Source organism: Hemitrygon akajei, chromosome 8 (genome assembly GCF_048418815.1).
Source record: "Hemitrygon akajei chromosome 8, sHemAka1.3, whole genome shotgun sequence".
In the NCBI taxonomy this organism is placed as follows: Eukaryota; Metazoa; Chordata; class Chondrichthyes; order Myliobatiformes; family Dasyatidae; genus Hemitrygon; species Hemitrygon akajei.
Window position 1 is genome coordinate 6,190,016 of NC_133131.1, and position 26,976 is coordinate 6,216,991.

A 26,976-nucleotide genomic window follows, 5' to 3' on the forward strand; every position below is an offset into this window, starting at 1 on the left:
TTCGAACTGATGCCATTTCTTACCCGGATATTTTTCACGCATTCTGTTGTTACCTGTTATTTGCATACCCTTCCCTTCTCTCATCATTTAGTCATCAATCCTTACTTGCTCCTTGCAACTTGCAACCTGCATCTTCCCGTCTTCCCGAAGACCATTCTCTCCTGCTCTCTATATTAAAGCGGAGTTTACTAATAACTGTCGACACGATAAGTACTATGGAGTTCCATTATACTACAAGAGTTGATTCTTTATTCTTTATAATTGCTGAATGTTGCCTTTTGTTGCACGTCGCGCCAACACTCCACAGCAAATTCCTAATACAGGCACAGTAAATGTATATGGCGAATAAAGTCGACCCATGATCCCCGATCCTCGATTTAAAATTAACCTTTCACTTTAAGATGCCTCTTTTATCTCCGATCTCTCAATAGCATCTGGAGATACCGCGCACTCAGCAGACTTCACAATTTTTATAACATCTCTGCAAAAATACATGTTTTCCCTTTCTAATACAAATTAAACTGTTCATGAGGTATTGATGCTCAAGTATTTCCATTATCGCAATGACACCTTTCGATAAAACCCCTTCTCGGAACATATTTGAAAGTAGGTACTGTATAACATTTGAAATTTGGCATTAACTGGAGGTTGATCAGCAGAGAAAAATAATTTTATGCTTTTAAGGAAATTGTCGTTCGTTCTGGGCAATGTCGCTACTGTCAATGGAATGTATTTAGTTTACATTTAGTATTCATTTTGTTGATCCGAGCATCAGAAATAACCAATTAGTATATAATAGATTACGAATGATTCATGAATGCTTTGTACAAAAAATGCAATAATCACATTTTATTCGTGTGATTAATAAATGAACTAGAAAACAATTTTTGTCCCATTCTCGCTGTCCACTACCCCTAGGATGTCACTGGCCGCCAATGAGATTTACGGCTTTCCTCGCAAGTGTGACAATCGATATGTTCATTATGTGGAATTACTTCATTCGCGTCATCGTGTCTACTTTGCTATCCGGGGTACGAACCGCTCCGGCTGCAGTGGAGAGAAGCGGCGAGGCGCGCATCTCCAGTACCAAGGGATTCATCATTCGGTCACGGACTGCAGCCTCTGGCGTCTAATGCTAGTTTCTCGCCCGCTGACCCTCTCACTGGCATCCCAGTTTTGAACCAAACACGTGAAAGTTTTAAGACTGAACGAAAACGTCCCAAATAATAAATCTTTATTTGCAACGATACCTGTCAACAACAACAATATTGTACGTCTCTGTATCATTGCGCCCACATGATATTTGCCGTGTTAGGAAAAGTTACCCGTCTGTTTGCTCTGAACAGCGAGCGCGCGGCTTGTTCCGCATCAATGCGGCGAACGGCCAGATTTTTTCCCTCTCTGTGACCCTTAATATGGCCAAAAGTTGTTGGTGTCAGCGCCCCCAACCGATACCTGAGAGAAGGATGGGAGTGGTAGGGGAGGCAGAGAGCGAGGTGGGGGGGGGGGGCAGAGAGAGGGAGACGGAGGGAGAAGAGAGAGAGGGAGGAGAGCGAAAGATGAAACTCTACGGCATCAAATGGGGGGGACACGGAGAGAGTTAACAAATTAGGGACACATGCAAACGCCTAAAGTTTGTAAACGGCCTACGGATTTGGGTTAGTTATAACGAAAGGATCACGTTCGGCCGAGAGTTCCCAACCGCAGCCGCGATTTAACGAGGGAGGGCTGAGGGGCTGAGGGACTGAGGGACTGAGGGACTGAGGGGCTGAGGGGCTGAGGGGCTGCGATCGGGTGATGGGAACAATCCTTCTGTTCATACTTTTTTTTAAAAACCATATAGGTTCCTGGGAGGAAGGTTTCAATTTCGTCTGTTCAGTAAAAGGTCTCGGTGTTGGATGAAATGATTGCGATTATTTTGTCGGTTTGCCTGTCTGTTTAATTTCCAGTTTGCTTTTACGAGGCTGAAAGGATGCCTCTGATCTGCGGCTGGTGTAAGAATCCAGTGCTCGAGACACGAACGTTGCTTATTTCAGTATCACACACAAGGTCGGATACGTGTCATGGATCCCTCTTTTCTGTGGAAAATCGGCAGTGCGTTCGGTTTCTTTGGTGCCCTGTACCTGGTTGGCTTTTAAAACCAAATCTGTTCATTCCCCCGAGTTTAACATTATAGACACACGTGCACAAAGCAGTCAATTTTAAGAGTAAAAGTCAAATTTAAAAAATGCGCAGCAAATTATCAATACAATTTATTAGTAGATATACGTTAATCACATATTTTATTCCTTGATTTTGTTTTTTTTAAAGAATTTCTTCATTTAAGGCGTAGATACTTGTTCTGCTTTTATTGATTTTCGGGTAGGACAAAGTTTGCCTTAAGCGAGTAACTTAGAAATGAAGAAGTATTAATGCGGTCCCTTCCCTGCACTTGAATGGAATAAAATTCTTCACTCGGCACCTGCGAGAACACACAGATGGTAATTTTCTAAAGATAGGAGCAAATGGAGCTGGAAGGAATTACATATTATTCTCCGGTAATAATATTGGAGGGTAAATGTATAATTAACTTCCCGATGTGTGTAATGGTTTGAATCCGGAGTTCTGCCTAATAACAGAAAGTGATTAAATTGATGCCGTGGAATGCGCAGAGCCGAGTTACTCTGATCAGATGCGGCAAGATTTGACATTTCTAGGTAATTTCATCTTTTATCAATATTAATAAAGGCACAATATTGTCATTAGCCTTTGGACAAAGATGACTAGAGGAAATTAATGATATTCTGGAAGCGTCTGCTCTGATGTTATCGGTGAATGACCATTTAATTGGACCATTTAACCGGGAGACTGCTAGTCCCCACTGCGAATGGATGTAAGGGGAAATGTCGCAATGACATGCTGCAATGCGAGCAGGTTTCCGCAATCCGGTCGGCTGAAGATGCGGGAAGCAGAGGGACAGGGGGAAGAACTTAGAATTTAAAAAAAAGTTGACACCACAAAGTTATGACGGTGAATCTCAGCCAGCTGTTTCAGAATTGCTATTTGAAAGATGATTACCAATTTATTTTGCTCGGCATAACACCGTGTGCAGAAGGGTCTGTTCCGGTGCTCTACTCTTCTATGTTCTTCTACAAACTGAAAACTGACTTAGCAAGTCAGGCAGCATCTGTGGAGAAAGAAACTGGGTTCACGTTTGGGGTGGGTGTCCTTACATTAGCCAATTCCAATGAGCGATCATTGCCGGTACTGCGGAGTATTTCAAATTCTCTCATTCACTTCCCTTATGGATTCACTTTCAACGACTCTGCAACTCATGTTCTCAATATTATTATTTATTACTTATTTATTTTTTTATATTTGCACGATCTGTCGTCTCTTGCACACTGGTTGTTGTCTGTAGTTCCCTATTGATTCTATTGTTTTTTTTCTACTGCGAATGCCCACAAGAAAATTAACCCCAAGGTTATACATGGTGACATATAAGCACTTTAATAAAGTTACTCTGAACTTTGGATTACCATTCTGTCGAAGGAAACGATGGCATCAGCCAAAATCTGTCCGGTGAATGAGAACATGTAGCCATATCAATATACCCAACACCGAAGCGATCTTCAATCCAGCATTAAAAAGAAACCTACACGGAGATGGAACTATAATTGAAACGGTGCACCCGATAGCAATATATATTTTTTTTATTTTTAAGCTTTCAAATGTTACTTTTAAGCCATGAGTTTATATTTGCAATCACAGCTATAAATTGCATCTTAGAATTTCACCAAAATCTTAATTGAAAAGAAGTGATCGGGTCTGAGAATTAGTCTTTATTTCACGCAGTTATTAACGCGTGTCCACTGTCCCACGGAACAGCCAAAGAACGAAGTAATAATTTGAGCAAATACGCTTGAACCGATTATGAGTTTTGAGTTGGTAATAAAATAATGCTAAGTTCGCAGAAATATTATTTTATTCGCTGAGCAGAGCTAAGTCACAGAAACGGTAAAACTGATAAGTTCCGTGTCACGTTCACGCAAGTGATTTAATGCATTCTAAATATTATGTTTCCATTTAGTAAATTATGCAGCACCAGGACTTTGGGAAACAGGTTATTTTTCCCAGCTATGCAGAAATACACGTTTATGGTACCTAATAGATAATGTGACCGCACATGACATGTAAGCCTTGTAACAAATCGCTGCTGCCGTTCTCTGGATAGATGAATATAATATTCAACAGTAAATGACCCGAGGAGTTGGCTGCCTCGTCAATCCCACTGCTATACGCACATTCCCGACTAATTGGCGGTTTATAACGAATTCTTTACCCCTACAACCCCTCTGCTAATAGAGTTATTTGCTTCACTCGCTCCTTTTTGTACAAGTCACACACGGTGAGATAAAGATCCCTGGGCAGGTTGCTTGGCTTCCGCAGATATTTTTGCTCCTAACGCTTTCCAACCCGGATCGGCTCAGGGACAAGTGCACTTTTCATAATTTTGAGTTATGGGATCATAAAGAAGAGAGAAAGAGAGAGTTTCGCAAAATATGATCACACCTGACTCGGACACTAGGGCTGGAAATCCAAACAACACACACAAAATGCTGGAGGAACTCAGTAGGCCGGGCAGCATCTATGGAAAAGAGTAAACAGTCGACGACGTTTCAGGCTGAGACCCTTCATCAGGACCAAAAACAAAAGACGAGAGGTTAGAGCAAGAAGGTGGGGGGAGGGGAGGAGGAAGTGCAAGGTGGTAGGTGCTGCCTGCCCAGCTGAGTTCCTCCAGCATTTTGTGTCTGATGCTCGGACACTAGGGACTGGTTTTCCTAATTATTTTCTAATATAGATAGGTATACTGCATTTAAGTACGTAGATACATAGGTAAGTAGGAAGGTAGGTAGGTAGTTAGGTAAAATAATACTGTATTAGTTGATAGCTGATTGATAAAATAGACAAATGCAGACATGATTGATAGATGTAGATACGCAGAGACAGACAGGCAGATGGAAACGTGCCTGCAGTTAGACAGACAGATAAATAAATGAAGAAATAGTTTGGTAGGTCTAAAGGTAGCTGTAGCAGTTCTGTCGCCATTTCTGCACACGCGAATCTACTAAATGCATTTTCTATAAGGATTAAGTCAATTGTATAATTCCCACGATCTTCAGAGAGTCATGGAATGCTCTGGGTTGTATCCGTAAGTGTAACAAAACTGGTTACAAAAATATTTCGCTGCTCCTATTTTTGTTTTTATTCGTTTTATAATCACGCGAGAAATAGCGAATAGGAAGAAATCCTCCTGATCTCGTGGGCCACGTGGTAAACAACGGACCCATGTGCTATCCCCAACTCGCACCACTCTAATTTCGAGGTTCCCCTCCGTGTTCTTTCTACTTTTGTTGGATTATCTCACAAATAGCAATGACATGTCAGTGTGTTGGTCTGGTCTGATTTTCAAAGCCGGTGGAAGGTATGGACAGAAGGCGCACTTCCCCTAGGTTTGAGTGAACCTGTCTTGGAGGCAAGCATATCCTCATAGCGGGATTGGTAATATCTGGCAGGTATTCACCACCTAAAGCCAGATACAGCGAGCGTCAAAAACTAGCCATCAAGTGGAAATTTCCACTCAACAAAAAATGGGATTAGTTATTAATGGATAGAGATATTTATTATTATGCCCCTGGTGATGCAGCACAAATGGCTTCTTCCGTTCAGCGAATCTAAAGTTCCAGATCCAGGTGAGCACTGAACTCTGAACCTGAACAGATAGCACCTGTTTTCCTAACTACCTCCGGGATTGTGCCAGTTCCTGTTCCCCGTTGCTTTTCTCCTCTAATTTCCTTTGGTTAATTAGAGGTTTTGACCTGTCTATCGATACATATTCCATCAGCACTCAATCACCTGCTGAACGGATCCGTCTCAAATTCGCTGATTCACAGAGGACCGCTTCCCTCCTAGCTGAAATTTTAAACGTGTCCCGGCCATTTAAAGGCACTGGCACGGTTATATTCGGGAGGTCAGCACGGAACTGCGTGTAAAATTATATCACCTTTTACCTGACCCGAAACTTTCTCAACACAACCTCTTGTGAAAACCTAGGATCCCAGAAGTGACAACATAACATACTCATTTATTTCTACAGCGACCCGTAGAATCTAACAGTCGTTCATCATTTGCCAGGTGTATTTTATATCTGGCTGATAAATTTCTAAGCGTTATGAAAGCGGTTCTCAAGCATACAGGTGAAGGCAGTGTTTCAGCGTCGAGTGATTGAAGCTTGTTGCAAAGAACTGAACGTAAAGAATCCAGTAGTAGATCCCAAATTACAGAGCGTACAGTATTTCAGAGAGAGATAGATGGGTGAGGGGAACAGGGATGGGGTAGAAGTGGATGAAGAGAGATGAGTGGAAGGAAGAATAAAGGAAGATCGGAGAATGAGGAAAGGGGCAGGCGGTTGACCAAGGCACAGGAGACATGCGCACAGCGAAGCACAGGGAGGGAGTAGTGTCCGGTAGGTAGGGGCGCAGGAAGGTAAAAGGAGAAATGTGGACATAAGGGGCTCGAACACGAAAAGGAGGGCAGAGTGAAAGAGAAAGGGGCGAAGAGAGGGCAGAAGATGGGGACTTGGTTAGGAAATCGGGCAGAGAGGAGAAAAAAAAGTTGTGCAGGCGTAATTAATTGTATTCCATTCCGACAGGGTACAGGAACTATGACAAGGTCAATACGATTCGCTGTCGCTGCCTTCCCAGAGCACGGGGAAAAGGCGGGCTGCTTTTACATTGATGGTCTACATGTGATATCAAAAATTATGAAGGAGTTTGACAGGTCTTAAACTGCCTGGCGCCACGGCCCGTGGTCTCTGCTAAAAATAGGCACAGATGGGATGGGATGGGGAGGCGGTGGTGTTGCTGAAGAAATTAAAATGGGAGTCAGAGAGGAGTGTAGAGAGAGGGATAATGTAAAAGAAATCATGTTTCACCATGCCGCGTCTTTCGAAACGCAGAATTGTACATCCCACTGATGAGTGGGTTTAAATACTGGCGATGAACATAAACATTAAATGAGTAATGGTATAAAAATTAAACTACCCAGAGCAAGAGACCCTTTAAGAAAAGGCATGCAAACGAATAAAGGCAAAGATGATAATAACTAAATACTTAAAGGATAATTATTTCTTCCCTAAAGTGAACCTCAACCGTCCAAGAAAATAATCCGTTTTGATTTTTAAGGTAGTTTTCATCGGATTCCTGTTATGAATTCATCTGCCTAGAACTCTGGCTACAAACACAGACTCACTCATTTACAAAACTCACAGAACAGACACTATTCACACAGCACATGCCCAAGCGCATATACTCAAAAAGAGAAAATGCAGACGCACATGCAGTCATATAGCACAGACAGAAAATCTTAAATTCCCCGCACTCCACGTTCACCCTCACTTTTATAAACACAATAGGCACTCGCAGCTCGCGCACTTTCAACTTTCAATCTTTCCAACCATGTAGTTTAAATCCGGGCGGTAATGAGTGGAGGTAACAAGACAATTGAGTAACTACTGAACTAAACTGTTTTCACGGCTCCCATTTTTAAAGTTGCCTTGTAGCTTAACAAGCCTTGGAACACCTATGCAGCGAGTTCAACATCCCTCGTTGGTACTTTCTATGAAACAATTATAAATTTGCAAACTTTGTCTTTATAATATTTGCGCGAGCAAGCGCAAAGCGAGGTGCGAGATTTAATTCATACTTCGCCGCTGGGGGGAAAATAATCTCTATTCTTTATCGGGACTGCGAAAAATGTGTTCTAAAGGAAATAAAATCGGATAACGTACACCAAGTGAATATACCCATTGTAACCTCGGTGAACTGGTCCACAAAATAGGCCAGTTTCCGTTACAAATACAAATGTAAATTAATAATTGAACATAACAGGTAAATATCCGCAATATGTATGTATCTTGCAATCAGCACCGTGATGGTAATTGCGGGCACAATAAGCTGGCCCGTTCAAAGTGTCATGTGATAATTTTATTCCACCGAACTCAAAATGACACAATTTTGCAACGAATTAGGTTCCTCTGTGTAAAGGAGAGGAAAGAAAAGACAAGAGGTAGAGAAGACACTCTCGTTGGACCCATTGGAGTTTAAAATACAAGGTCAGTTTGCGTTCACAAATACATTTCGTGCAATTGATTACAAAGACTTTCAACTCAAAACTGCGGGGAAATCTGCAGAAACTGCAAAAACGGCCGCTCAATAGCATCTACTACTGAACTTTAAACACATCATTTTAAGCTTGGTTAATTGCTATTTGTATGTGTTTTGTGTGAACACACACACACGCACACACACACACACACACACACACACGCACACACACACACACACACACACACACACACACACACACACACACACACACACATACAGACACACACACACACAGACAGACACGCACACACACATACACACACACAGACAGACACATACACACACACAGACACACGCGCACACACACACACAGACAGACACGCACACACACACACACATATACAGACACACACACACAGACAGACACATACACACACACACACGCACACACACACATACACACACACAGACAGACACATACACACACACACGCACATATACAGACACACACACACGCACACACACACACACATATACAGACACACACACGCACACACACATACACACAGACAGACAGACACATCACACACACACACACACACACACACACACACACACACACACACACACACACACACACACACACACACACAGAGCTCTGATACAAGCTGTATATAAAGGTTGCATTTCAAAGGGATATTTCACATAGAGCTTCCAGAAAGTGCCAGTTTAATACACTACAGTAACCATGGAGTGACCTCAAGATGGTGAGTTCGTCCCAGGGATCTCATACGCAATCAACAACCTGGCCGTCAGATGCATTTTGGAACTCATGTCTCAAACAGCCACCGGCCACAAGGATTAAATACTGTAAACATGGTGGCTGTGTCTGCTTGTTCTGGCGCATAACAACCAGGTCATGCGAAGCCGGTGGCTAATTGAGAACGGCAATCGGCCCCAATCGGTCATTCGACCGTCGTCCGAGCGCGTCCGCCTCGCGACTTCAGACCTTCGCGTTAGCCCCTGAACAAAACAGCTAACGTGTTTGCTAAAATACGTATCGCGATTTAGCGGCTTAACTCTTGTTTCTCTGTATAATCCCAGGATATTTCTGCACTCCTTACAATAAAAAAATATACATTCAAATTACAATCACTCCGAAACTTGCCTCGGTAGATTGTTGCTGGCTAATAATTTTGATAACTAAAATTAAACATACTAAAATCATGTATGGTTTAAATAATACCAAATGCTTTATATGTTCTACGTCTGTTATCTGTGTAGAATACTCCTGTTAATTTACTGATTAATAAAATATTTACGGAAAATTGCTTTTTAAGTGACGGTTAACGTCTCTGAGAAATAGTATAATTTAATTCCAATGTCATCGAGCTGTTCCTATGGTCACACTTTGTAACATTTCGCAGATACCTGTTGTGAATGTTTTTATTTCTCAAACACACGCGCACGCACACTCACACGCGAACACACGCACACACACGCACTTTCTAAAACCTTTCTATTTGCACAAGATCTTTGAACCAGACATAACTGTATACTCAGTGAGGAGGGTTCGTCGTGTGCTAAAACACCCTGCATTACGAGTTGGACAACGGAGCACTCCATCTACCAGACCTCACACACCGCGATCAATTTTAGGTGAGAGTGTAATTACCTTGAATAAAAACGCCTCGCAAAGGGGATCTGTCCTCCCTCCTAAATGGTTGGTAAATTATTGTGTGGATGAAGTGGGGTGAGGGGTTGCTCTATTGACTGGCTAGTTATTTCACGGAATAGGTCAGTAATCATCTCAAAGTACCTGTATATTGCTGATTAATGTTTCAGCTTCAAGTAGGGAGGTGAAGAATAAACAGTCCTAGGCAAGGTCTCAGTATTTTTTGCAGGTATTTTATCTGTGGCGCCACTGACACTATTTGACCAACAGATAGAGGGTATGAAAACAAAGGTGCAATGCACCTTGTTGGATAGGGGCACGTATTATAACTCTCCTTTGCACAGTGATTGGGTTGAAATGCTATGTATCAGCCCTGGCCCACGTCTTAGTAGTCGAAGTTCTGTATATACGATTAATTTCTCAGCACACAATGTTTCCATGTCGGAAATGGTGGTAACTCACAGGGAACAACACGGAACAGGGCTGGTAAACCTGGCTGGAATGAAACAAAATGTTCCGCTTTTTATTCAAGATTCAAGATTGCTTAATGCCATTTTCCAGTACACAAGTGTAAAGGAGAACGAAATAATTGTTACTCCGGATACGATGCAGCACAAAAAGAAACACAATAAGATAAAAATAACAAAATAATAAAAAAAACCCACAATAAATATAAATACATAAGATAGCTTAGAGATTGATTGAATGCACCCATGCTCCAGTGTCCCGACTTTTGTCACTGGTGAAGGAAGTGATTTTGAATATGAAACATTCCAAGAAGCTAACAAAAATATTTACAGTGTGAGAAGCCAGTGTCCAGGAGACAATTACTGGGATTTTAAACCAGTTTGCTTGTCTGGTGAACTGTTGATTCTCACAGTTTTGAATACTAAAAGGCTTTTTTGGCAATTTGTGGAAATTAAATCAGTTAACAAATATTCGAGCTTTTTCCCCCCCACAAATTTGTGATAAGTGATGAGTATGATTGTTTTCCTCTCCCGGCCAGGTGATTAAATTTTCCACCCTGTCCCATTTGCCGCTTCAAAATTTGCAAAGTAAATTTATTTTTAAAGTACATACATGTCACCACATACAACCTGAGATATATTTTCTTGGTGTTTTCACAGTAAATACAAAGAAACATTATAGAATCAATGAAAAACGACACACAAAGACGGACAAACAACCAAGGTGCAAAATATAACAAACCATGGAAATGTAAAAACAAAATAATATTATTAAATAAATAAATAATGAATAATATTGGGGATGAGAAAAAAAGACTAGAAACCAAGGGAAATATGACCGAAAAAACTGCGTTGCCTCTCGCTAATAATTCTTAAACTCGAGTATCTCAACCCGGACGGAAGATTTTAAATAATTTCGTGTTTGAAATCTCTCAGAAATCGGCGGACATCCGCGTTGAACACGGCGAGTTTAGATTTTTATTTTTTTTCCACCAGCAGTGGTTATTGGAGAGGTGAGAGGGGAGAATGGAGAGAGGAGGGGCGCTGATAAAATTTCTTTGGTTAATGCGAAGTGACAGGAGACGGTGCTTATTGTTAGACGTCAGCAGTCTGGCGCCAAGCGCTCTCGACAAGCCATGTCCGACTTAATCGGAGGAGATGGTTTCGAGGAACCTTGCATCTCCCACTCTGAGAATCCGCCTAACCCCTCTAAACCTTCTCTCCCTTAAACATGTTCATATTTGGGTTGAAACACACGCCAATCGCGTTACAACCACATCACCCGAAAGCTTTATGGTTCACGATCTCGCGGGGTTTTCTCTCAATGCGGTTATCTAACCCCCACTCCCCGTCACTCAAAACACCGGGATGATAGTTTAGGGGTCTGTAAGCACTCGGAATGAGTACCGAGTGCGGCGTTTTGCGGGCGCGTCTCGCTTGGCTTTTCCCACGATTCGTAACGCGCTGGAGCGTTTGGACAACTCGCTGGCTGGAAAATTAAAAAGGGCAATGTCCTTATTTAGACGCCAGTACTGATTCAGTGACTAAAGATAAACACGCACCTCGGAGAGGGGAGGCAAATATCACTACCCTCCCCACACAAACAAAAAACGTTTCGAACCTGCTTTACAACTTAAGGTTGCGATTGTGCGATTGTTTCCCGATAACTTTATTTCAAATCATAATTACGCCATCTGGTGGGACCCACCGCCAAAAAGTTGACTTTTTTTTAATCCCCGTGGTCTGGTGAGTTAACCAGCAGACAGTACTAGCTGAATGAAACGACGCGGAATCAAAAGTGTTTGACTTCACAAAGTTCGGACTAAAAATAACGACACTTCGGTAAAATGAAACTACCGCAGCGTTTGCTGATGCAGATAACTTTCGAAATAGGTCAAAGATTATGTTTGTGATTTAAAAAAATGTCTTTAAACTGTTAGGCTCTGTGCTCAGAATATGGCTGTACTGGGACGTATAATAGGCGCTGCAGTATCCTAAGTAAAATTTCAAGAATCCATTAACCCGTCTTACCAGTGATGCCAGTCCGGAGCGACAACGTAATTCTAAATATCCTGCAATTAGTGCGTAAAATTATAGATTTAGCCGTTTAAAGAAAGTATATCCGTTTCTGGAGTAACAAACACATCTGAAAATGTCAACTCTCTTCGGTTCGGGTCGGACCATTTTAGTTTTTATATATTTATAAATCCACAATCTGTATGTCGTTACCTGCGGGTTTTGACGATTTTAGCGGCTCTAGGTGTTTGTATGCGCCGTAAAGTCTCCGTCCGGGGCCGGGCACTCTTAATCCGGGAAGCGGGAAGGATGGAGACAGCCGGGGGGAGGGAAAAGGACGGGGAGTGTGTGTTGGCGGGGGGGTGTGGAGGGGGTATCATGCTTTTCTGTCATTGGTTAATATTTAATTTTGTTGACATGTTTTCAAAAAGCGATCTTACTGATGGTTACTGTACGTTGGAGCTTCCGACACCTTTTCTCCCACCCCTCCTCTTTCCTAACTCATCCATCCTGATTTTAGTTGTCAAAACTCCGCCTATCCAGGCACACAATTGGTCGGGACGCGTAAAATCACCAATCAACTGGGCGGTTCATTAGCAGGACGAAGCCGAAGGAAGATCATTGTAGGAAGGACCTGTGTGTGTATGTGTGTGTGTGTGTGTATGTGTGTGTGTATGTGTTTGTGTGTGTGTGTGCGTGAGTGAGATAGAGAAAGAGAGAGAGAGAGAATTGTCGATCGGCACTGGTTCTTCCAGGTGGTGTACAGAAGACCCGGCGAGGCGATTCTTCCGACAGAAATCTTCCTATATCCCCCCTTCTTCTTTTCCGGATGCACCCATGAGAGATCCAGTTTTAGCGGCGACCAGTATGGCTTATCATCCGTTTCACGCTCACCGAGCCGCGGATTTCCCAATGAACGCGTTCCTGGCTGCTCAGCCGTCTTTCTTCCCCGCTCTGGCGCTGCCACCGAGCGGAGCGGCTGCTCTCTCGCTACCCGGAGCTTTGGGCAAACCCTTGACCGACTCGAGTATGGCAGAGGCCGGGATCCACGTTTCCGCTCTCGGGCATCAGTCGACACACCTGCGGCCCCTCAAGAGCCTGGAGCCAGAGGACGAGGTCGAGGACGATCCTAAAGTGAACCTGGAAGCGAAAGATTTGTGGGACCAGTTTCACAAAGTGGGCACCGAAATGGTGATTACGAAGTCTGGGAGGTATGGTTTGTGTTCGTAGCCACACTCAGTTTAACGCAGCGGTGTTTCCCCCCTCCCCGTTCTTATCATCCCTTGGAACTTTTTCTGATCATTTCTATCTCATTCTGTTTTTATTTAAATCAAAACTACAATTAAGAATCAGTCATCTGTTAAATTAATTCTAGTGAATTTGCGAAGTCCTTGAGAGAAGCCAGTTGTCAATGTGCCAAAGGCACAATCGGATTTGCCAGTGAAATCTGAGCGTTTTAATGTCCAGTCCCTTATTAAAGAGCTAAATAGCAACTGTTAAAGGTTATGCGTTCTGCTCCGGATGCCCATTCGCTTCTTTATCTTAGATCTATATAAAGTCCGCGCTCCGGGTATTTCGATCCTTTCTCCTCGCGTTGTAATCAAGCAGTTTAAATTAAAATGAACGCTTTTAAATATCTACATTGTAAAAACAAGCATCTTCCGGGGAATTTTTCCTTGTCTCGAAATATAATCGTAATCTATTGTGAACTGCCGCGTCGTTAATGGGAAGAATCCCATTTAGTCCCCAATTCTCCCGAACACTGTTTGGACCTTAGCAGAAGCTGTGAGGTTGAAGCCATAGGTCTGTTGCTAATAATAGCCCTTGATTGCAATCGGCCGGTGTGGACCGCTGGAAAGGCTCGGATAGATCGGGAAGAAAGCATTAGACAAATGCGGTGGGATTCCACATTTTAAAACTACCAAACTTCACAGTGACTCATCAAATAACTTAGAAATATCACACTTAGAAGGAATGGTACGCATTCTTCGCAGTCAGTACACACCGGGGCAGCCGAGATGCTGCTGACCGCCTTAACTGCGATGAGAGTACTTGGGATAGCCTCTTAAGTTTTTTTTTAAAAAATCTGCTAGTTTGATCACGTGTAAAAGAATAAATTCAGGCACATATTTAAGAAGAGATCGGAAGAAAAATATAATAATTTTAACGCATAGTCGAGCAAGTTTCTAAGTATAATGTTTTCGGTTGTATTCTGTGTTTTTACATCTGTACTTTCATGTCGAGCTGTGCTTTTCTTCACTTGGAATATCCCATATTACATTAAATGTGCCGCTTCGTGTGTTCAATTCAGGAGGATGTTCCCCCCGTTTAAAGTGCGGGTCAACGGTTTGGATAAAAAGGCGAAATATATTTTGCTGATGGACATTGTGGCCGCCGATGACTGCCGTTACAAATTTCACAACTCGCGTTGGATGGTAGCCGGGAAGGCCGACCCCGAGATGCCAAAGAGGATGTATATTCATCCTGATAGTCCAGCCACAGGCGAACAATGGATGGCCAAAGCGGTCACGTTTCACAAACTGAAACTCACCAACAACATATCTGACAAGCATGGATTCGTAAGTGTTGCTGTAGGTCCATTTATATATTTTCCATTTTGATTGTCACGTTTTAGTAAGTGTTCAACAAAGGTAACTTGGCAAATCTGCACCACTCTCTGCTTGGCTGGGCCGCATCTTTCGCTCTCTTGTTGTCACAAGTAAAATCGCTTGAATCTCTTCCTATGTCGTTGGAGAGTGCATCACTGTTCCCCCCACTCTCCCAAGCGTCCTTACCAAGCTCAAAACATCATATAAAACATGGCTATTTTTACTCGAGGTTTTGCAAATTTAGGAGAATTCACCGTCTCCCCACAAGCGTGCGTACACACACACACACACACACACACACACACACACACACACACACACACACACACACACACACACACACACACACACACACACACACACACACACACACACACACACACACACACACACACACACACACACACACACACCCCTCATAGACACCGAAACTTGATAAGTACGCCTCTGAAAAAGAAATATATAAAGTGAGTCGAGGGTCGGAAAACCCAGACCACCTTCAATCCTCAATCACCGGTGTGGACGGCCCATTTTAATGTAGGGTTGTTACAATTCCATTCATAGAATGTCACAGAAAGACCCCGAAGCTCCTATTAAAACTTAAATTTTACCTTTAAGTCAAATTGTTTGTGATCATTTAAAAGACGTGTCAGAAGATGTGAAGGGCTTTAATTTTTGCGGGAACACAACGTGTACACTGTTTGCTAAGGCAGGCTTACACAATTTGGAACAATGCATTAAAACTGTCATATTTATTAATTATCGGCTGCTCCGTGATTCAGAATAAAGACACAAATCTATGCTGGAGAGGCATCAGACTCTGCTCAAGGGACTGTTTAGGGGATTATAATTACGCCTTTAAACATTATTGTTTGTCCGCTTTGTGTTTTTTTTGCTGTATGCTAACTCGGGGTCAAACTGAAGTGTATTACGGATATGAGTTGTGAAAAGCAGGTCAGTCTTTGTGGCGTCAGGGAAGAGAGAGGAGAGAGGGGGAGTGCTGTTTAGGTAGAAAGCTCCAACAGAAAGGACGATCTGTTATCTCCCGCCAGCGAGTCTCTTAAAGATCATTCCAATGATGCTTTAGAGGTGGACAAGCGCCAGTAGGGAACAATTTGTGAGCATTTATTTGCGCAGGGAATGAGTGTTGTTAATGCAGTGCCTGGGAAACTTGATTGCAGGTTGTAGGAACGACACTGGAGGTAAAAAGCAGCCATTATGAATAAAAGCGGCACTCCACAGCGAGAGCCCTGAAGACAGAGCTTCCGACCTAGATTCGCTAGCGTGAAAAGAAAATCTGCCGCTTGCTTTTACCAACAGCGGACTGAAAAGTTAACCAAGAATGTGCTAAAATCTACTTTTTTCTTTATTTGTTTATTGTAGTGAATTATTGAGGCTGCGACTCCTGTTCGCTGGCCTTTCCCCGGCTCTCTCCGGGCTGGGGAGGGAGGCATTGTTTATCCGGCCCCGAATGGCCTACCAGTGCTCCTAGAGTCTCGCGGTCTAAAACTGAGAACCGGGGTTTCAGTGGATTACCGAGTGTTGCTTCCACGGAAACGTAGCCAAAACCCGTAAAGACTCAACCGTCCGTCTACTACAGTCCTTTTTGTGTGTTTCTGTTGCAAGCGCCACTGATATTATAAATAAATGATAGAAAATAATATTCATTGTTTTAAAAGGTGTATCCCGTGTAACACTTGGCTGAAGATTCTTGTCTAACCGTAAAGGAATTATGTCTTGGAACAGTTCAGAGGGATTTTGGGAAAACAGAGGCTGGCAAGTTTGTCTTACGGATCCAGGCTTAAGTGGTGGAACTCTTTAGCTGATTTGCACGCCTGAGCGGGAAAGCACTGTAACATTTTATACTGTATAAATCCAGGACAGAGTTCAAATGACACATCAGTGCCCAGATCTGATGCCTGTATCTTTTATATATCAGACACAATGGCGCGGTTTCCCCTTCACTGCATGGCAGGATATATATATCTCCTATATGTGTGTATGTATATATTACACACACTTACATATATATCTATATATATATATTTAATGTTTTTCTTTACTATTCTTGAAACTGTGGTCTCGATTATTGGCGTATCCCCGTAGTAAAAAAAATCCTTATCCATCTAAAATATGATGGAGGTGGGGAGAGACGGAAAAGGGGAAAATAGGAGGGGGGAGCGGGCGGGGTATTGGTGCGAGCTTTGAGTTAGATTATTTGAGGAAATTAGCCTCTCAAAGAATGAGATGTTTGCCGCGAGTTAGGAAAAAATAAAAGTATTAATATTCCAGTTTGGAATCGTTTATTTTAATGTGATGTTGGTAGTAAATAAAGGCGATTTTGGTCTTGCAGTCAGTTTTATGTTACACCCTTTGGGTTGTAAGACAGGAATGAAAATTAGAATACGAGGTGGTGAGGCTGAGGTACCACTCACCTCTCTCTGCTCAGGTAAACGACACGATTTCCTCGTATTTTTACAGTGTTTCTGAAAAACCAGGAGTAACTGGGGTTTCCAGGTTTCTGTGTAAGGCGACATCAACAACAGGGCACCCCTTTCCCCTGTCCATTTCATTGAGGGGGGGGGGAGGAGGAATATCGGTAGTTTTTAATGTTTAGTGGCCCCCAGGTGCGTCCGAGGCCGAGCGCGAGCTTCCTTTCGGAGAAATTAACCCGACCGTTCTTTCTGTCGCTTTCTCAGACAATCCTGAATTCCATGCACAAATACCAGCCCAGATTCCACGTGGTCCGCGCGAACGATATTCTTAAACTGCCCTACAGCACTTTCCGAACTTACGTGTTCCCAGAGACGGAGTTCATTGCGGTCACAGCCTATCAAAATGATAAGGTGAGTCCCCGGCACGTTTCTCTCGCACTACCTGGGCCCGCACTGGGAGCCACTGGCTGCAGGTATACTGAGACTCGCCTGCTCAATGTGGTAACAATTCGATTCCGTGATTAAAAATGCTTTAATACTTCTTGTCCCTCCGTTGATGAGCCCGAATTCGAACACACTTTTGAATAAAAACACGTTTACTTTCCCACGCAGCATCAGGCAGTTTCGTGTAAAGTTTGATGCTTCTGCTAAATTATAACCTATTATTTGATAGCGATTTGGAAATATGTCCAACTCCGGGAAGCTACGAAATCCCGACAACTGTTATCTTTAAAACGGCATTCAAAATTGGTCAAATAATGCAACCCACAGCATTCACTGTAAAGGGACGTTTAATTGGATGCTTTGAAGACACGCAGGAATTAAAGACAGTTCAAAAAATTTAATATTGGATAGCTTAAACGAATCCTGATTGTTTGAAAATCAGCATTTCACTGTGCGATCCGGGAAAACGCCACCACATCCCCCGGTCTGATCCTGTATGAAGAATTAGTACAATAAAGCGATTACAGTGTAATTCCAAGAAGCCATTGCATCTAAAGAGTTATTTACAGATCAAAACAATTTTTCTGTGCAGGTAGGAAATTGTGGTTTAGACCTGTGTTCATTTAATACTAAAATGCACCTGGCGTTGCCCACCTCCCCCCCCTCTCTCTCTCTCATTTTCTCTCTCATCCTCTCGCTCCCACTCTCTCTGTCTCTCTCTCTCTCTCTCTCTCTCTCTCTCTCTCTCTCTCTCTCTCTCTCTCTCTCTCTCTCTCTCTCTCTCTCTCTCTCTCTCCCCCCCCCCTCTCTATCTCTCTCTCTCTCTCTCTCTCCCTTTCTCTCTGTTTTATATTTTTACCGGTTGGACAGTTTCTGTTGATTCTCCACCAACAATTTATGCCGAGAATCGAAATCAATTAAAGTCTACTTATCACTGCAGACTCTCCTGATCGAAGCCCGAACGTCGCCTCTGCTCTGTTGATCTTGCCTGATATTAACAAACTTATTGGTGCACGATATATCAACATTTAAAGATAAACTCATAGATTAAACCACAAAGATACTGCAGCCAAATCTCCCCTGACATTGCATTTCCATTGATATGGTTGCCAACGTAATTACAATAGGAATTCAAATTTGCAATGGGGCCTCTTCCAATAGGCGGTTCTTCAGGCATTATAACAAGGAGTACCCTACTTATCCCACTAGATCTATGATACTTTAGAGGTTTAATTCTTTACTTCTCTCGTGTTTTGCCCGTCCTTAACAGTATTAACATATTTTTGCACAACCCGGCTTATGGATACAGACTAAGCTAGAGAGATGCACTTCTGTGCTTGCTGTTTTCATAAAGGCACACCATAATTTGTCAGAGGCATTCATAACCTGAACATGTAAACAAACTGTTAGAAGCTTTTTCGCAGTGCTTCATAACCTTCTTGTTGGCAACCGAGATTAAACATCCCAGCAAGACGCGGAGAAAATGATAAACCATGAATGTGGGCATGCTATGTTGGTGCTGGAGTGTGTACTGACACGTGCGGGCTGCCTCCAGCACACCTTTAGGCTGTGTCAGTTGTTAATGCAAACAACACCTTTCACTGTATGTTTCCATGTACATGTGATAAATAACGAACCTGAAGCTGAAAATACCCAACCTTTGCTCGAGGTATGAAAGTTTAGTTTTAAAACGGTGGAAAACGCTCAGCAGGTTATGCAACATCCGTGCAGAGGGAACTAGAGTTAGTATCTCAAGTTGATAAGCTTTCACATGCTGGAACAAATTCTGCAAAGGCAGCAATTCCGTTTTTAGCATTTTTGGGAGGGGTTTATCATAGATTCTAATTAATCAAATTTCCGACTGAATGTATTAATAGAATGATACAAATGTCTCACCAGACTATTAGTATGGTGCTTTCAAAATGCAACACATTTATTTATTTAAAGATACAGCACAGCATAGGCTCTTTAAGCCATGCTGCCCTGCAGACCCTGACAAACCCCAGTTTAATACTAACCTAATCACAGGACAATTTACAATGACCAGATAACCTACTAAACCTGTACATTTTTGGACTGTGGGTGGAAACCAGAGCACCTGGATAAAACCCAAGTATTCCACAAGGATGAATGATAGAGACTGTTTACAGAGGATGCCAGAATTGAACTCTGAACTGTAACGGTACCCCTATGATAACGAAGTGGGAACTGTTACTGATTTACCGAGGAATCCGAATCAGATTTTGGTATCTCTGGTGTATGTCATGAATTTTTTCTCGTTCTGTGGCAGAAGTATATAAATTAAATAAAAAGTGCAGAGAGAGAGAGAGAGAGCAAAACAAGAAAAAAGATAATGGGGTAGTGTATGTGGATTCACTGTCCATTCACAAATCTGATGGTGATGGGGAAGAACCTGTTCCTTAAACGTTGAGTGAACTTGTACCTCCTCCTTGATGGAAGCAATGAGAACGTCCTGGATGATAGAGGTCCTTAGTGAAAATAGTTGGTAACGTTTTGTAGGGAGCAAGACTTCACAAAAAGAAGCACTTTGTTTTGGTGATGTTGGTTGTGGAATATTGTACAGGGCACGTGTAGGTAAAAAAAGATCCATTCGTATATCTTTTTTTTTATTCCTTTGCTACCGAAGCAGGGTTTTTTTTTTGCTGTTTACAAATTTTACTTTTACTAACCATTTTTTAAAAATTCAACAGATAACGCAGCTTAAGATTGACAACAACCCTTTTGCGAAAGGATTCAGAGACACTGGGAACGGGAGAAGAGAAAAAAGGTAAACAGATAGATCGGTTCATTATCAGTCCGGGCATCAGCAGTTTTATCTAGAACACAGGGGATTAGCTGGCAGAGAGATTATTCTCTTTCTCTCCCCTTGATGCGTTTAACCCTGATAATTCAGAGAAGCAGGGACAGGAGTCGATAGAGGGGCGACCCGTTCCTCTTCCTGTAATGATGGTGTCTCCAGACTGTCCCTGGGCCCCCTCCTAGTGGTCATTAATGAAATGACAACATGAAATATCGAGGTTCAGTTGAACGCCTCGTCTTAGAAATGTCTTAGAAAAACTGTATGCTAACTGTATTCTGATATTTACTTTTAATTTGCATATTATTTTAATTGGTTTTAAACAACAGCATTTAAGATCGTTATTGCTCTCATTATAAAACTAAGAATTCGCATTTTTTTCCAGAAAACAACTCTCTCTACCCTCTTTGCGCGTGTACGAGGATCAGTGTAAAGGCGATCGAGATGGCGGAGATTCTGATGCCTCCTCCAGCGACCAGCCCCCAGCCAGGGAGACCCTCCGTTCGCCCTTGCCTCTAGACCCCATTTCTCTCCATTTCGGTCAAACTCCTAAAGGTAAATGTTTGGAAGGGAGGGGCGGGGCAAGAGGGAGGAGCGGGGTTGCTGATCCAATCCAGAGATCAAGGGCGCACGGTTTGTTGACCGCATGGCGTCCTCCGGCTTAACCACGGGACGACTGGCTTAACCTTTAAAGACCAGTGCCATTATCTGCTCCAGTAAATTCTAATAAATGGGTCCCGAGGACACCGGCACACGGGGAAACACCAACTTCTAAAGTATTAATCATAATGAAGACAGCATGAGATTAAAACCTTGCCCTGAACTCAGAACAAATAGTATATAAATCAGCGAATGTGCAGCCTTGGGGAATGTTTCATTGGATAGATTTAGCAGGATTCCATTTCCAGCTCACCCATATTTAAATGCTATTTCCTGATATTATAATAGACACGGGGAAAGCTTGAAATAATATAAACACTGGGGGTCGGGGAAGGGGAGACGAGGAGACAATTTTTAATGTGTCGATTATTTTAAAAATATTTCAACAGCGTCCACATAAGTGGGAGGTCAGCAATCTGCAGTTACGGATCACTCTTGTTCATAACTCAGAAATCCCCGAAGTATAAAATACACAGCGGAGTGTTTTATGCGAGTTATAACCCTAACGACCCCTTCACACACACTGTGAGCGTTCCTCTAACTGAGAATGGCGCTTGTGTCACCCAGAGTGTGATTGGGATCTGCAGACTTGGAGTCCTGCTCCGAATCTGACCTTCTGGCAGAATGTTAAAGACTTCCCTTGTTATCAAATAGATAATTTCAAAAATTAAACGTCGCCAGCAGAGAAAAGTTGGTAACAAAAGAGACGAGCATAAACCTCGGTAACCCTTAGGGAGCCGATCATCGCGATTTTAGGTTCAAACCTCGTTTCCCCTGTGCAGGTTAAGATTTAACGCTCATCCGTCTCGACTTTGTTTCTGATGCGCTTGAGATGATACGTAACAGAATATCATTTGCGTGAAGTTTGTGTAAAATCACATCGGGTGTTCGTCACTGATCTGGATAATGAAAATAAACGTCAAAATTAATATTTCTGAAAATGTCCTGTATGAAATTCCCAGATTCTCTCTGCTTCGTCCTTCTCTTGTTTTATAGGGATTGTGTAGATTTCAGAATAGACCCGTCCGTTGGTCAAACACAGAAATACAAAGAGTAACAAGGAAAAAAACCTTTGTTTTGATATTTTATTTCATAGTAAATGCAAAAGACTCTGATGTGTTTAGTTCTATGCTTGAACATTATTTGTAACGATATATGAGGTACAAAATCTATCAAGAATATTTAAAAACGCCTCCATGATCGCCGAATAGCACTGAAATCTCGTGCTTCTATTGACTTTGTTTTAATGCCAGGATCCGTCTTGTTTATCTCCCGGTTATCTCTAGATGACAAGTCAGGAGCCGACAGTGAGCCGGAGCTGGAGAGGCACCGGGAGCTTCCGGGAGCAGTCACCTGCAGTCCGCGGGTGGGGGTCTCCAGGGCGGGCACCCCGCCGGCGGGGGAGGCTGTTGCAGACTCCTCTCACCGGCAGAAACAGGGATTGGCGGCTGAGAAGAGGGAGTCGCTGGAATCGCGCAGGGACAGTGACACGTGCTTCAGTCACAGGGAGAAAGGAGACGGGCGAAGAAAGGATGACTCCAAGAAAGACGGCGAGTGTTTGAGTAAAGAGAGCTATTCGCCGTTGGTAATCCAAACGGACGGACCTTCGCATCTTAACGCCGGACATATGCAAAGCTTGGCTTTCTCGGGGTTGCACAGCCAGCAGTTTTTTAACCCTTTAAACGTCGGACAGCCTCTCTTTATCCATCCCGGGCAGTTTGCAGTCGCCCCGGGAGCTTTCTCGGCCATGGCCACCGGCATGGGACATTTATTAGCTTCGGTGTCGGGAGCTGGGACCTTGGAGAACGCGAGTATATCCTCAGCCCAGGCCTCGGCCGGAACCGCCCCGCACTTCCCCTTCCACCTCTCTCAACACGTTTTGGCTTCTCAGGTAAGGAGTCTGTTGTCAGTGGAGCGCGGACTGGTTTTGCACTTATTAGGTCGTTGATCGTAAATAAAGGGATCTCCTAGTAAATGACACGGATTTGTAATTTTAATATAGTCCAATATAGTTCGTTCCTAGAGAACAACGTCTGACTTCGTTTTGAAGACAGGAGCATGGATGCCCTTTCTTAAAGAAGAAGTCTTCCTCTCCCTCACACTGTTTTATATATTTTATAGCTTGTGAGAATGTGCCTGCGGGAAACACAGCGTTGGGTAGAGAAATGAGCTGGAGATAGGGTCAGTTTAGGGAGACAGGACACCTACAGGCGAGCAGGATAAAAATCCAGTGGCTAGTTACAGGGAGAGAGAAACGGCCCTGGAGATCGCTGGTTCGGCAGCCTCTCGCTGTTAGTTCCTCGAGGTGCGTTTCTGATTCCGATTATTGTTACGGCTATGGTCCGCCCTGCCTTGTCAGTCCAAGTGTTTTCTATGAATTGAGGGTTAATCGTCTTTGACCAATAAAATGGGAGAGTATGTTGAGGCCAAGCAATGGCTGTGAAATTACATCACTATTTATTAAAATTGGAATGGCCAAGATACCAATGAACAGGCAGGTTCTTTCTCCCAGTGATACACTGGGGTATTCATTCCAATTTCCACCATCAGTATTAACTCAGAATTTATCATTTGGTGTTATAGTGGCAGTGGGTTTATGGGAGAATGAGGAAATACACTGTTAAAACTATTAACCTGTTCCCAATCATTTGTTGATTGTGTAATCAATAGTTCATTTAAACAACTCAGTGTCTGATAGATAGGTCACCAGGTCCTACCAGGTCCTGTAAGCTTAGCTGAGGGTTTCAATCAGCCTCCAGCCTATGTTTCGGAGCCTGGCTGATACTGTTCATACATGACTACAGTGACATGACATCTTCTATCCATCCCTGTATTATGTTGCAATTCATAACAACCAGATCTCTTTCTCCTCTCTGCTGGGGTATTTTTGGAAAAACTAGCTCGCCACCTGAGAGTGCAGAACGTTTAAATTAATTCCTCCTAAAGTAATGTGAAAAGACTCCTGAAACAATTAAATTATTATTAATATATAAATACTGATACAGTAATGTTTTACAGAGAAGGTGATACATGAATGTAGTCAGAAGCATAAATATATTTTTAGAATGTCTTTATGCAGGATCTGATTAACCCAACCCAATATTAGTTTATTTATACAAATTGTTTTAACAATGCTAAAATCTGCTCACCATGTTGTAAGGGCATATTGAACTTTATTCTGTCTGCACTCAAAGTCTTTTGACAGATTGCATTTTATTTGTTTAAACTGGATTCAGAAGTATACGGGGCTGCCTGCCGGATGCCTGGAAGAGAAAAAAAACAGTTATTTTTAAAATTTTGTTTAGTCATCTGTTCACACTCTCAGCTAACTTCCTTCAAACCTCTAGTAGATGCATAGCACTTGCTCTTTTCCAAACACACAGACTATATTCCAGCCCGGTATTTTATCGCCCAACTCCCGTTTCAAATCTGCATTTTAGACTCCACTGAATTAACTCTTTTTGATTTTAATATGCACGCTTTAAGACCATAAGACATAGGAGCAGAATTAGGCCATTCAGCCCATCGAGTCTGCTCTGTCATTCCATTGTGGCTAATTTATTATCTCTCTTAACATTGTTTCTGCCTTCTCCCTGTTTGAAGTAAATTTTGAAATTTTGAAATTAATACAACTAAATTTGAATTGTTGAATGTGGAGGAATACAAACCAAGTCCTGGAAGACTAGGTGCACCCAGGGCAGAGACTCCTGCAGCTGCGAAATAAAAGGAAGGCCACTTTAGTCTCAGAGAGACAGGGCATCGTTCTGTTTTGTAACCTGCAGCACGCCAGGGGGGAGGGTCACTGTGCAGGTGTCCGAGTGTCAGCCAGCCCTGCTCCCAATCTTTGGGCCCTGGGATAAAATCCAAGATTCAACTATGCATCTAAAAGCAAAAATTTTTTTAAAAAATCCAATTTATTTCCCTTTCACCGTGCGCTTGCTCCCGAATGTGGGAACGTGTGAGCAGGAGTAGGTTATTCCCGTCCATCACTGCCCCCTTCAATGAGTGGGTCTGTTTCTCCTGCTCTCCCTCTCCCCTCCACCTTCAAGTTTCCGACTTAGATTTGTTTTTGCGGATTTATATTTCTTCCAGAGCCCGTTATTTCTAAACATCGGCCTAGGTCTGATTTTGTTGTAGATCTTCATTTCCGTGCATCATCTGATGGCACTCACAAAGCCTGCTTCTCTCTTTCTGTTTTATAATACAGGGGATCCCAATGACCACGTTTGGAGGCCTTTTCCCTTACCCTTACACGTACATGGCCGCTGCTGCCGCAGCCGCCGCCTTGCCCAACAGTTCCGGAGCGCCGTCCTCTCTCCACCGGCATCCGTTCCTTAGTGGCGGACGACCCCGGCTTCGATTCAACCCTTACCCCATCCCTGTGTCTATCCCGGCCAGCACCAACCTGCTCACCACCGCCATGCCCTCGGCTCTGGGCGGCTCCGACACCAAGCTGTGCAGCCGGGAGTCCAGCCCCGTTTCCTCCAGCCTGGCCTCGGAACTCAACCACAAGAGCAACGGCGGCAGTTTAAGGACTGTGGGCAGCGCCCCCTCCCCGAAACCGTCCTCTAAGGACGCTATCAACGAACTCCAGAACATCCAGAGGTTAGTCAGCGGTCTGGACAGCAACCGGGAGACGTCTCCGGCTCGGGATTCTCCCAAATGAGTCCTTCGAAACATCCCAGGATATCGGCGCTGATAGCACACGCAAAAGAGAAATTACAACCCCTGTGCAAATATCGTCTGCATCCGACCGAGGAGGGCGTGGGGTCTTGGTGCGGTCCAGGGACTAGAAGCACCCAGTGTCCGGACTGAAAGAGCTGCCCCCCCACAGAGTGACGGCGGCGCGCTGTTGACTGTGTGTAAACTGGGATAAAGGAACGACCACTTCGCTAAAAGTAGCGCGTACCAGAAATGTATCCTCACACGAGAAAAATAAAGGATCGTTGCTATTTATGTAATTAATTAGTAATTTTTTTTTGTAAATATACTATGGATGGCAGAATATGCAAAATCGGTATTAATTTATTCACCATTTGTAAATTCGCGTGTACATATATATTAGAGTTTAATTCTGTGCATTTTAATGGGTTTTTTTGTTTCGTTTTACACACAAACATCACAATATATTGTAAATGAAATATATAGCGCGTTGGGAAGTGTGTGCCAGAGAATGGATGAGTTTCTAATTGTGTTTTATCATAGAGGTTTATTCCGTCTGCTTTAGTGGAAACGGTTTTAAAACGTGCCATCCATTACTTCATTGCTATTCCAGTGTTACCTGTTAAACATTAACGGCGTTATGTACTGTACAATATGACAGATTTAAAGGAATTTAAGATAATTCTGTACTCCTGTGCTAGCGGGGTATATACCAAGTGCCGCTTGGCCACCTCAGGTTTGGTTCAACTCCAGGTGCGGAGACTCAGTGGACTGGCTCTCCCATCGGGCTCATGCGAAGCGGCTTAAATAAAAAAAAAAATTGTATCTCAAACTGTGTTGGTTATTCGGGTATTCTATCAATTTAGAAAAATGAGTTCTCTCACAACTTTCAATAAACATTTTGAAGTGAAGCGTTTTCATCTGATGTGAGAGTTTGTGCTGTTTGTGTGTGTGTGTGTGTGTGTGTGTGTGTGTGTGTGTGTGTGTGTGTGTGTGTGTGTGTGTGTGAGAGAGAGAGAGAGAGAGAGGGGGGGGGGGGGGAG

The 26,976-nt window shown here is 43.0% G+C and overlaps 1 protein-coding gene and 1 long non-coding RNA gene across 4 annotated transcripts in view; one reads left to right on the forward strand and one right to left on the reverse strand.

Annotated features, from left to right (window-relative positions):
• LOC140731588 (uncharacterized) overlaps positions 1–12,741 on the reverse strand; it is a 37,991-nt gene extending 25,250 nt beyond the window's left edge. Inside the window, exon 1 of the long non-coding RNA XR_012099872.1 lies at positions 12,519–12,741. This is a non-coding gene — a long non-coding RNA (uncharacterized lncRNA). The remainder of the gene's footprint in view (positions 1–12,518) is intronic.
• On the forward strand, positions 8,133–26,765 carry tbx2b (T-box transcription factor 2b). Of its 3 annotated transcripts, none has more exons than XM_073053130.1 (7): positions 8,133–8,152; positions 14,617–14,896; positions 17,614–17,760; positions 20,505–20,581; positions 20,997–21,166; positions 22,558–23,162; positions 25,479–26,765. In XM_073053130.1, the coding sequence occupies exons 2-7, from the start codon at positions 14,621–14,623 to the stop codon at positions 25,935–25,937; spliced, it is 1,734 nt and encodes a 577-aa protein (XP_072909231.1). In that variant the 5' UTR covers positions 8,133–8,152; positions 14,617–14,620; the 3' UTR covers positions 25,938–26,765. The 3 variants fall into 3 exon arrangements, with proteins under 3 accessions (XP_072909231.1, XP_072909229.1, XP_072909230.1); XM_073053128.1 differs by lacking the exon at positions 8,133–8,152 and adding an exon at positions 12,746–13,516; XM_073053129.1 differs by lacking the exon at positions 8,133–8,152 and adding an exon at positions 12,747–13,516 and having other exon boundaries at positions 14,617–14,884.
• Positions 26,766–26,976: the final 211 nt, after the last annotated feature.

Coding starts and splice junctions, on each gene's coding strand:
- tbx2b (XM_073053128.1), top strand. CDS start 13,143: ATGAGAGATCCAGTTTTAGCGGCGACCAGTATGGCTTATCATCCGTTT. Junction 14,897..17,613: donor ATGGATTCGTAAGTGTTGCT/GTAGGTCCATTT, acceptor TCGCTTTCTCAG/ACAATCCTGAATTCCATGCA. Junction 20,582..20,996: donor AACGGGAGAAGAGAAAAAAG/GTAAACAGATAG, acceptor ATTTTTTTCCAG/AAAACAACTCTCTCTACCCT.